Source organism: Brachyhypopomus gauderio, chromosome 10 (genome assembly GCF_052324685.1).
Source record: "Brachyhypopomus gauderio isolate BG-103 chromosome 10, BGAUD_0.2, whole genome shotgun sequence".
Classification (NCBI taxonomy): Eukaryota; Metazoa; Chordata; class Actinopteri; order Gymnotiformes; family Hypopomidae; genus Brachyhypopomus; species Brachyhypopomus gauderio.
In genome coordinates this window covers 10,350,333-10,362,210 of record NC_135220.1, presented here as the reverse complement: position 1 = coordinate 10,362,210, position 11,878 = coordinate 10,350,333, and the positions used below count along the sequence as shown (strand labels likewise).

At 43.6% G+C, this 11,878-nt stretch overlaps 1 protein-coding gene across 1 annotated transcript; it reads right to left on the bottom strand.

Annotated features, from left to right (window-relative positions):
* Positions 1–388: 388 nt before the first annotated feature.
* LOC143526155 (trace amine-associated receptor 6-like) lies at positions 389–11,083 on the bottom strand. The gene is made up of 2 exons (XM_077020804.1): positions 10,128–11,083; positions 389–455 (listed from the first exon to the last, which is right to left on the bottom strand). The coding sequence occupies exons 1-2, from the start codon at positions 11,081–11,083 to the stop codon at positions 389–391; spliced, it is 1,023 nt and encodes a 340-aa protein (XP_076876919.1).
* Positions 11,084–11,878: the final 795 nt, after the last annotated feature.

Here is an 11,878-nt window from a genome sequence, read left to right as displayed (position 1 = left end):
TCTGGGTCAGGTCCAAGTTAACCTGCCAGCGAGCAGGTTAGCTTCAGAGCATAAGTTGCTATAGTAACTGACTCCGGTTCTCTCTAAGCTCGGTTTCTGGAACGGAAAACCTTGAGTTTCCGTGAACTCTGAGTTAACTTACCTGGGTTTTCTCGCTTAACCCGCTTCTTGGAACACCCCCCAGGTCATCACTCTTCCAACACGACATGAACACGGTGAGCCTAACAGTGCTAAAATAAACACAAGTGACTGTATGGAACAAACACATATGACCAAAACAAACCACATAATAACATAATCTATCACATTTAAGCAAACATTTACTCTTTTAGCATACCGCTTCGTGCCGCAAGTGCTCATGGGAGGTAGCGTACTCCATGCTCCACCCCTATACACCAGTGGCAATGCCATGATAGTTTAATAATTTTAAAGAGTCTAAAGAGTAAAGACAAATTCTTCAACACCAACAGATAAATAGAGTGTTACAATGCACGACATATGTTAGGAGCAATTTTGCAGGTTTTGAATAATGAAAACCCGCTATCGCTGCTGTGTGGTTCTGTTGTAAATGCTACTCCAGCTTGCCAAAGTCCACTTGGTGAATCACTCTGCATTCAGATTGCCGTCCGGAGTCAGGCGTGTCCCTCCGCCGCTGAAAGTACTTCCCTATAGTTGAATTTTTGTCGCTCCTTGTTAATATTAATTGCTATGCCGCTGTATAAAAGTGGTTAGCCCAATGCTCCCATGGTTTTAAAGTTGTAAAAAGTATTCCAATATTTTCTAAATTCTAAAATGGTGCCTACATCTCTGCATATTCAAATCTTCCCACTTTCCTTTTTTTAACCAATAACTTACAAACATAAGTTAAATAAACTTGGGAAATTCTGAAAAAACTCACCAGAAGTTAAGACAACGTGGTATTTTAAGTTATTTTTATTTAAGACGAAGGAACTTGAGTTGAATATCCTAAACTTACCATGGCAATTGGAATTGAAAAGAAGAAGTGAGTTCACATAACATAATGTGGCTGTAATGTTTTACAGTGTACTGGTGATGAAGCTCGCCATTGAAGAGTGGAGGCACTCTCTGTCTTCCAGGCATTCATTAATGATTTACTCAGGGGATTTATAGGCAAGTCTGTCATAACGTACAGTGATGATCTCCTGATCTATTCCCCAGACCATCACACATACATACAGCAGGTATGCACAGTTCTCCAGACCCTCCTCAAGAATAAGCTTTATGTAAGGCCTGAGAAATGTGAATTCCACAAACAGGCCTTATCTTATCCAGGGTACAATATTATGAAATGAGAAATCTCCATGGACAACAAAAAGGTGGAAGCTATCCCTCAATGGCACTGGATGGCGGTGACGTCCAGCACGGGCAGGTCTGGGGATTACGGGTGCATGGCAGAAACATCTAGTGGAAGTGCTACAGGGTTTCCAGGAGTGCTGCGCTGACAGTCAGTAGTGGCAGGTATGATGATTATGGGCACGGCAGTGACATCTAGTTGCACCGTGAAAGCGGAATCTGGAGGATCAATTATGATGTCCAGCAGTGGCCACGTCCAGCAGTGGTGGCCACAGGAGTTCTCAGGCTGCAACAGAGGCATCCAGCCAGCAATGGTGGATCCAGGGTTTCTAGGGGTTGCATTGACATCCATCAGCGGTGGATCCAGTCCTTCTGGAGGTGTGGCCAGGGAATAGGAACTGCAGTTATGGTCTCACCCATACCTGGAACAATAACTGAAGGCATAATTTTTCCCATGGTTGTAGCCAGAGGTGTGGGTTTACCCACACGAGGAACCGGAACTGGATTTTTAAAATAAACTTCAGTTCCCTACCATTGCCCTCGACCAAAAGAAACAACTCAAAGAACCATTCCAGGTCAAGAGAAGTTATACACACAATTCCCATGATGCAGAGTGGTAAAACCCCTAGACCTGAAGGATTTCCAATTGAATTGTATAAAACATCTCAACTAAATTAGCCCCTCTCTTAACATGTTTTAGCAGTCATTTGAAAAGGGCAAGCTGCCTCAATCTCTCACAGAGTCCTCGATTACTGATGCCAAATCAAGACTGGTGTAAATTACCACCTTAAACAATTTAAATTTCTGCACCATATATACATAAGTAGGGCAAAGATATCCTCACTCTATCCTTATTTCTAATATAAATTCGACTGTCTTGGGCTACATGTTTTGGCTATGTCCCAAATTAACTTGCTAATAACTGGTCATCTATATTTCATATTATTTCAGATCTGTGGACTGACAATTCAGTGCACAGATATTTGGAGCCATATTTAGGGGTTATTGATTACATTTGAGGTTTCAGTGTATGAGGACAATCTCACCCATAAACAACGATGAAAATGTCCTTTTTTTCACTGCTAGCACACAGAGAATATGCTAAATTATGTGATTTTAGAAGGTGAAGGCAACACGGTGGTTTGGTGGTTAGCATGTTTGCCTCTCAGCACTGGGGTCTTGGGTTCAAGTCCCTATATGAGTGGAGTTTCCATGTTCTCCCTGTGTCTGCGTGGGTCTCTGGTTACCTCCCACAGCCCAAAGACATGGAGGTTAGGTAAATTGGCAGTACCTGACAAATTTTCTATGAGTGAGTCTGTGTTTCTTCATGTTCAATTAAAACAGTTGTCTCAGTGTCTGTGCATGAATGTGTGTGTGCGTCACTAGGGTCTGTCCTCTCTCCCCTTCCTGCACCCCATTCAGCCCCCCAGGGGGCTATGGATTCTGGTAGAGAGTACGCTTTGTGCAATTGGCTGCTGCTTCTTGGTTGTGTAAGAGTTGTACCTGTGTTAAAATTGTAAAGTGACCCTAGGTATCTTGAAAGGTGCTTTATAAATTGAACATCCCCCACCGCAATCAGAGTTCTGAATCAGAATAACTTCACATTTCAGACTGTCCAGACATGGGTACAGAAGTATGATGTGTAATTCCACTGTTAAAGAACTCTTTCCTCAGGAATAACCTGCACCGTACTGTTCCATATTTACACCCCACTGTCACTTTACTGTAGCACATGTCTACAATTGCACTATTGCACTTTCTCCTGCAGATAATCTTGTTTCTGTTCAGGCACAACACTATACATACCACTGTAACATATATTTTCACTGTAATTGACACATTGTAACCTCTGGTGTAAATTTAAGAACCTCTACTAAAGTAGCTTATATTTATTACTTATTTAGTGTGTATCTCTTGACTATGTATATACTAGTGGGGAACCATCAGGGCCCTCTATGCCCTCTCAGAGGGCCTAATGTAACGATTGAAAGACATGGAGAGGGATCCTTGTGCGAAAGCTAGAGGCTTTTATTTAAATAGACAGGCACAGTGGTAGCACACGAGGAAACAATGGTGGTGTGAAGAGCAACTCTCGTAGCTACGTGGCGGTGGTCAGTTCGGTCTGAGGTCGTGACGGGTAGGCAGAGTCCGTGAGGTATCCGAGGGCTAAGCAGGAGACGAGGTCTAGGAAACAGGCAGAGGTGGGTACACAGGGTAAACAGTAACAGGGAGTAACGCTTGGTATGCAACATGGTTGGCAATATTTTGCGTCTGGCAGGTGGAGCGAAAGGGTATAAGTATGTGAGGAATGTGGGCGTGGTGATGGGGAACAGCTGAGCAGGGGCAATCAGGTGACATTCCTGACATTACCCCTCCTCAACGGAGCGTTTCTAGATGCTCTACGATGAGAAGGCGGACAGCCACGACCCCTGGGGGCAGGGAAATGTGGATGGGCAGCATGGAAGTCCGAGATGAGTGAGGGACAGAGCACATCCCGTGCTGGCACCCAGGCTCTTTCCTCCGGACCAAAGCCCTCCCAGTCGACGAGGTACTGGAGACCCCCGCGACGACGTCGGGACTCCAGCAGCTCCCAGACAATGTACGCCGGCTGACCATCAACATCCAGGAGCAGGAGCGGCCGGGCGGCGGGCAGCAGGACCCGGATGATGGGCCGCAGGGACCGGATGACGGGTGCCGTACAGATGCCATCAGGGGGCGTGGCCGCCGTGCAGATGCCTTCGGGGGCATGGCCGCCGTGCAGACACCATTGGGGGCCGTGGCCACCGGAACGCACTCATCAGGGGGCGTGGACGACCCCATCCGGGTCGCGGGAACGGGAGGCGTGGACGACCTCATCCGGGTCGCGGGAACGGGAGGCAGAGGCGACGAAGAGGCGACAGTGGAAGCCGGGACCAACGGGCTGACGTCATCTGGAGCCGGGACCACCGGGCTGACGTCGTCTGGAGCCGACCACCGGGCTGACGTCGTCTGGAGCCTGGACCACCGGGTTGACGTCCTCGGGAGGCGGGACCACCGGGCTGATGCCACCGGGGGGCGTGACTGCTATACCGACGTCATTGAGGGCGGAGCCTCCTGGCTGGCATGGCCACTACTCCCCCCCCAAAAAATTCTTGGGGAGCCTTTGGGGAGTGGCTTCCGGGAGTAGCGGAGGGAGATCCTCTCCCACGGGGTCCTGGGCAAGCCTGGAAGGACACACAGACACACAAGCTCCTCGGTTGCTCTCTCTGCGACGGCTCCACCTCCCTCAAGGCGTCGGGAGCTTGCAGTGGTCATAGAGAGCCAACCAAGGGTTAAGCAAACGCTCGTCTGTGCATTCAATCCGTCTGCCCGTGACTTGCGCTACAGGTTGCTCCTCCCTGTAGTATTCGCCAAGCCGGGCAGACACACAGCGCTCGATCGGAGTCTCGTCTGAACTGAACTGAAAGTGGCTGCGCTTTCTTAGGTCTGCGAGGAGACCTCCTTGTTCCCACAGCGCCAGGGGTATTCCTGTCTCTGGTTTGTTCGTACTGTAATACAGGAGAGGCGAACCGAATTAAACCAGCCAACATCTCATTACAGCGAACGAACTTACCAGAGTCTCGCTCTCTCTGTGTGTCCTTGGGTGATCGGTTATTATGTAACGCAGCTCGCACTGCGGAGCGAGGGGATGGACACAAATGCTGAGAAGAGTGAGATTTAATAATGGGCATACCATCATCGTCGTCGCTGAAACAGTCCGGGGTCATAACGGGAGGGCAGTCAGAATAACAAGCATACACTGGCATGATGAGACAGGGAAACGCTAACAAGGCAGGGAGACACGGAGCACAAGAACAACGGGCGGGAGTAATCAAAACTAGGAAGTACAACACACTAAGATCCACCAAGACAACCAAACAACCAAAATAACCAACGCAGGACAAGGGAGACTCAGGAGCTAATATACACAGGACTGAAACAAGGAACGGGTGAAGACAATGACACAGGGGTGTGGTAATTAACAGGGAATCACGGAGACAAACGAGCAGGGCGGGATGAACAGGCAAGGAACACAGACACGAGGGAATCTGGAGTGACCGCTAAGGGAGGGGGGCGAGGCCATACGTGACACCTAAAATATTCTTAAAACATAAATATATATTACAATAGGTTTCCCACACTATGTGTGTGAACCCTAATAATACAATTGATCCAATTTTACTTTATCTACTTACAGTTTGACAATCGACATCTAAACAATTACAAAAATATAACCAAATAAATTATTCAACCGTGTCTATTAAATCTGTGTTGGAAGGTGAGGGGTTAAGTGAAAGCCTGTGAACCTCCCCCTATAAGGACTGTGATGCCTCCGCAGAATGTTGGTGATTGGTGGTCCCGCTGTTCGTTTACAGAGGGCCAGGCAGTTATAATTCAGCCCAATGCCAATTTCAAATGACAGTAAAATTGACCAATCATATCTTCCGTCTTAGTGGGTGGGCTTAACTGTATGATAATGTCCGCCCACTGTGGCGATGCTAGCTAGTGTTAGCATACTACTGCTAGCTAGTTTTGATTCATTCCTTTGATGCCCTCGTGCGCGTTGTTTACATATTCCGCTCCAGAGGAACATGGATCTGTGGAACCTTATTTTGCTTAAGAAGTTATCTAGTGCAGATGTCATTGTTTATTGCGTTTCTAAAGATGTACTGTCGTCTCAATTTTTTTTCTTTTATCTTTATTGCAGTTAATTAGGAGAGGAAACATTTTTTTGGGGTGGGGAGCGGGCCCAGGTTTAATGGTCATGGTTCGCTACTGGTATATACTGTGACGTGTGAGACGCGGGGACAGAGGCGGCCAGAAGTGAGGTTTAAAACTGAGCAATTTTATTACCCATAGGCTTTATAGAAAAGGCAAAAATAAATAGCACTGCAAACAGACAGTGTTAGCACTTCTTTAAGTAAAGGACGAGCACGCAATGGTAGCAGCAGCGGAGAGAGGTCCAGCATGGATACTCCATCGGGGCAATGTGCAACACTGGACCGAACGACCTGCGGGAATAAAAAGGGTGCCCAACATAATGGGGAACAGGTGCTAGTACTCAGGTGAATGGGATGGCAGGAGTGGTTTAGTGCTCGGGGCGTGTGTTGTGAGTGATCACGAATGGGAACACGCGCCCTCTGGTGGCAACCCGGCCTCCCCACATACTATATGTATATATATATATATATATATATATATATCAGTGGGGAACCGTCAAGGCCCTCTACGCCCTCTCAGAGGGCCTAAAATATTCTTAAAATATACACTACCGTTCAAAAGTCTGGGGTCACCTAGACAATTTTGTGTTTTTTCCTGAAATCTCGTACTTTTATTTATCAAATGAGTTGCAAAATGAATAGAAATATAGTCCAGACATTGACAAGGTAGAAATAATGTTTTTTTTTTTTTTTTTAATAATATTCTACTTTAAACTTTCGTCAAAGAATGCTCCCTTAGCAGCAATTACAGCATTGCAGACCTTTGGCATTCTAGCTGTTAATTTGCTGAGGTAATCTGGAGAAATTTCACCCCATGCTTCCAGAATCCGCTCCCACAAGTTTGATTGGGTTAATGGGCACTTTTTTCGTACCATACGGTCAAGCTGCTCCCACAACAGCTCAATGGGGTTGAGATCTGGTGACTGCGCTGGCCACTCCATTACCGATAAAACACCAGATGTCTGCTTCTTCTCTAAATAGTTTGTGCATAATTTGGAGGTGTGCTTTAGGTCATTGTCCTGATGCAGGATGAAATTGGCTCCAATCAAGCGCTGTCCACAGGGTATGGCATGGTGTTGCAAAATGGAGTGATAGCCTTCCTTATTCAAAATCCCTTTTATCTTGTTCAAATCTCCCACTTTACCAGCACCAAAGCAACCCCAGACCATCACATTACCTCCACCATGTTTGACAGATGGTGTCAGGCACTCTTCCAGCATCTTTTCAGTTGTTCTGCGTCTCACAAATGTTCGTCTGTGTGATCCAAACACCTCAAACTTTGATTCATCTGTCCAAAACACTTTTTTCCAATCTTCCTCTGTCCAATGTCTGTGTTCTTTTGCCCATATTAATATTTTTCTTTTATTAGCCAGATATGGCTTTTTCTTTGCCACTCTGCCCTGAAGGCCAGCATCCCGGAGTCGCCTCTTCACTGTAGACGTTGACACTGGTGTTTTGCGGGTACTATTTAATGAAGCTGCCAGTTGAGGACCTGTGAGGCGTCGATTTCTCAAACTAGAGACTCTAATGTACTTGTCTTCTTGCTCAGTTGTGCAGCGGGGCCTTCCACTTCTCCTTCTACTCTGGTTAGAGCCTGTCTGTGCTCTCCTCTGAAGGGAGTAGTACACACCATTGTAGGAAATCTTCAGTTTCTTGGCAATGTCTCGCATGGAATAGACTTCATTTCTCAGAACAAGAATAGACTGTCGAGTTTCAATTGAAAGTTGTCTTTTTCTGGCCATTTTGTGAGTTTAATCGAACCAACAATTGTAATGCTCCAGATTCTCAACTAGCTCAAAGAAAGGTCAGTTTTATAGCTTCTCTAATCAGCAAAACTATTTTCAGCTGTGCTAACCTACTTGCACAAGGGTTTTCAAAATATCCAATAGCCTCCTTACACAGTTAGCAAACACAATGTACCATTAGAACACTGGAGTGATGGTTGTTGGAAATGGGTCTCCATACATCTATGTAGATATTGCATTAAAAACCAGATGTTTACAGCTAGAATAGTCATTTACCACATTAATAATGTATAGAGTGTATTTTTGATGCATTTAGTGTTAGCTAAATTGAAGTAATTGAAATATTATTTCATAAATAAGAACATTTCTAAGTGACCCCAAACTTTTGAACGGTAGTGTACATATATATAATTTATAAAAAAAAAATATCTACTTACAGTTTGACAATCGACATCTAAACAATTACAGACATATAAGCAAATAAATTATTCACCCATGTCTATTCAATCTGTATTGGAAGGTGAGGGGTTAAGTGGAAGCCTGTGAGCCTGTTTCTCCCCCTATCAGGACTGTGATGCCCGCTGTTCATTTACAGAGGGCCTGGCAGTTATAATTCAGCGCAATACCAGTTTCAAATGACAGTAAAATTGACCAATCATATCTTGCCTCTTAGTGGGCGGGCTTAACTGTATGATAATTTCCGTCGTTAGCGTACCACCGCTAGCTAGTTTCGATTCATTCCTTTGATGTCCTTGTGCGCGTTGTTTACATATTCCACTCCGAACCACGGAGCTGTGAACCTTATTTAGTTGGAACCTTATTTTGCTTAAGAAGTTATCTAGTACAGATATTATTGTTTACTGCATTTCTAAAGCTGTACTGTCGTCTCAATTTTTTATTTTTTATTTATTGCAGTTATTCAGGAACGGGAAAAAAAATTCGGGGGGTAGCGGGCTTAGGTTTAATGGTCACGGTTCACTACTGATATATATACATGTTATTAATGATATATATACATGTTATATACATATATATATATATATATATATATATATATATATATATATATATATATATATATATATAACATGTTAATGATTATGACCATGTTATTGATTAAGTTGATTTTGTTTATTCTTTATTATTTTAACATTTCAGTACTAATTTCATGGGGTTTGTTTTCATTGGGTTTGTACTGGTCAAACTATATGTGCTTGAATACAGAGCTCAGAATTGTGTTGTTTCTGTCTATCTTGTACTTCAATAAAGACACTTGTGCTTAGTCGATAAAATCCATGTGGGTAATATTGTGCCCATCAGTCAGGTATACTGCATGAACCACACAAATTGTGCGCACATGCAGAAATGTCAAATATCTTTTAGAAAATGGTTTAGTTCTCCCTGTTTCTAGGAACTGTTGTTCTTGTTCTGTTCCCAAAGCCAGATGATATGCAGAGATTTTGTACAGGTTATGGCTAGGGGGCGTCCAGAGTAAAATGTTTAAATACCTCTGCCCTATGGCCTCTAGTTATTCAAATCAGAATAAATAAATCAGCCAACTTTAGTGCAAAGTGACCAAATGAATGAATGAATGAATGTTCGATTTATATAGCGCCTTTCTAGATTCTCAAGGCGCTTTACAATTTAACACAGGTACAAGTCACAGACAATCAATCACACACACACCGGCGAGAAGCGGCAGCCAATTGCGCACAGCGTACTCTCTACCGGAAGCCACAGCCCCCTGGGGGACTGAATGGGGTGCAGGAAGGGGAGAGAGGACAGACCCTAGTGGCAAAGCACCATCCACCACTGGGCATACAAGCACACACACGCACGCACACAGACACTACTTTTTATTGAACATAGAGACACAGACACACACTAAGGGAGAATTTTTTGTTGACTGCCAATTTACCTAACCTCCATGTTTTTGGACTGTGGGAGGAAACCGGAGATCCCGCAGGAAACCCACGCAAACACAGGGAGAACATGGAAACTCCACTCAGATAGGGACTTGAACCCAAGACCCGTGCTGAGAGGCAAACGTGCTAACCACCAAGCCACCGTGTTGCCAAAGTGTTCACACATTGAAGACTCCCAAAATTCCACAAGTAACAATAAACTTAGTAGATGACATTGAACACTAATTAAATAAAGCATACGTTAAAGGATTAATCTATTCACAATGTTACAATTTTTTTCTTCACTTTGCTAGCTGAATCCTACTTGAGTTATAAAGGCACAAAAGTAATGTGAAATTAAATCTGTAATGTGGAATTAAATCTGCTCTGGAAACAACCTGAACGTTGACAATGAGTAATTAAACAGTCTACAAGTCACAATGTACTTAGCTGATGCTCTGAACCATGGATAAAATATAGCATAAATTAGGGGATTGACAGAAGAATTGATGCATACAAGCCAGCTAAGAACAGTCCACACTAATGACATAGACGTGATATTTTCAAATGACAGATAACATAGACTAACAGGTATCCAGAGAGAGAGATAAACACCAACAACAATGCCCAGTGTTTTTGCTGCTTTAGAATTAGAAAACTTAAAAACTTTGGCTCTGTGTTCGTTTGAGGTAGCATTCAACACAGATCTCACAGCTTTAGCTTGACGTCTTGCCAAAGTAAAAATCCTTGAATACAATACAAGTATAACTGAACATGGGCACAGAAATGAAATCACTAGATCAACAGTTGCCACAGAAGATTTTGAGACTAAAATACACTCCCCATAGCATCTGCTCACGATCTGATACTGAAGAAGATGATTGTTAAAGTAGAAATACATCAGGATATACAACAGAGAACAAGACCAGCCTAGAACTATTAATAAAGACATTTTACACACTGTGACTTTAGTGGAATACAACAGAGGGTCACTGATAGCAATGTACCTGTCAATTGCAATGAAAACCATATTACACACAGATGATGACATTGAGATCAAATTGATTACTAGAGCAACTGTGCATGTCATTTTACCAAGATACCAACAGCTGTCTCTTAGTTGCATTATATTCACAGGCATAACAACCAGACCCACGAGAAGATCAGCTACTGCCAGAGAGAGGATGAGCAGATTGGTTGGAGTGTGGAGCTGTTTGAAGTGAGAGATGGAGATGATCACCAGCAGGTTCAAAAACACAGTACACACAGAGATAAAAGATAGAAGAATGAATAAGAATATATTCCCAGTTCCTGTTCTGACCTCCTTTATACATGATACATTTTTGTTAGGAAAGCAGTACTGAACTGTAATGTTGTTCATTTTAAGTATCTTCAGATATGCCAACTGGAGCTGATCAGAATATGTTGTCTCTGGACTGATGAATTTGCCTTTGCAGATAGTGTATTTATACTGAAGTATGAATCCTCTTACTAACATTTGAATGGCTACTTTGTACCCAGCATCATTCATTTAATATTTATTACTGTCATGACCAGTGGTGGCCTGTAGGGGAGTGGAAGTATTTACAGATAAAACTTAGCTGTCAGTATCATAAATCATGTAAAATTTTTCATCTAACATTTTGCAAACATGGTCATTTAAAAAATGTTTGTACATATTTTATACATGTCTTAAATACTAATACCTATTAAATTAATGCATACATAATGTGCCTGTGCACAATACTAAAACACTGCCAGTAATTTCAACATGTGGTTTCACAGCACCCAGTGACACATACAGAGCTCATGAACAAGCTGAGCAATGCTGGAATCCAAACACCAGGAACATCAACCATGATCTCACCTGCTCATTTAGTGGAGAAAGTACCATAATTGTGACCACTCCCCCGGTCACAATCCCCAAACTGTTGACGCCTGTTCCTTGGATCGTCACCTACAGTAGGCTACTGGGCTGCATCTCTGGACTGTGATGAGTTCACCTTTCTCACCGTTGTTGCCATTTGGCCTGAGTATTTCTGTTTCATGCACCATGGATAATAAAGGTTTTAGTTTACAGCCTCTGCCTCCTGCTGCCTCTATCCCCGCGTCACAGAATGTGCAGCCTGGAGCAGCTGGATGTACGGAGGTTTCACCCATGGAGGTTCTCGCCGTA

Excerpts from the sequence above, each read along its gene's own strand:
- LOC143526155 (XM_077020804.1), bottom strand. The coding sequence starts at position 11,083 with ATGAACAACATTACAGTTCAGTACTGCTTTCCTAACAAAAATGTATCA. Across the intron at positions 456-10,127 it reads TACATTGTGACTTGTAGACT|AATTTGTCTTTACTCTTTAG; the intron begins GTTTAATTACTC and ends TTGGTGTTGAAG.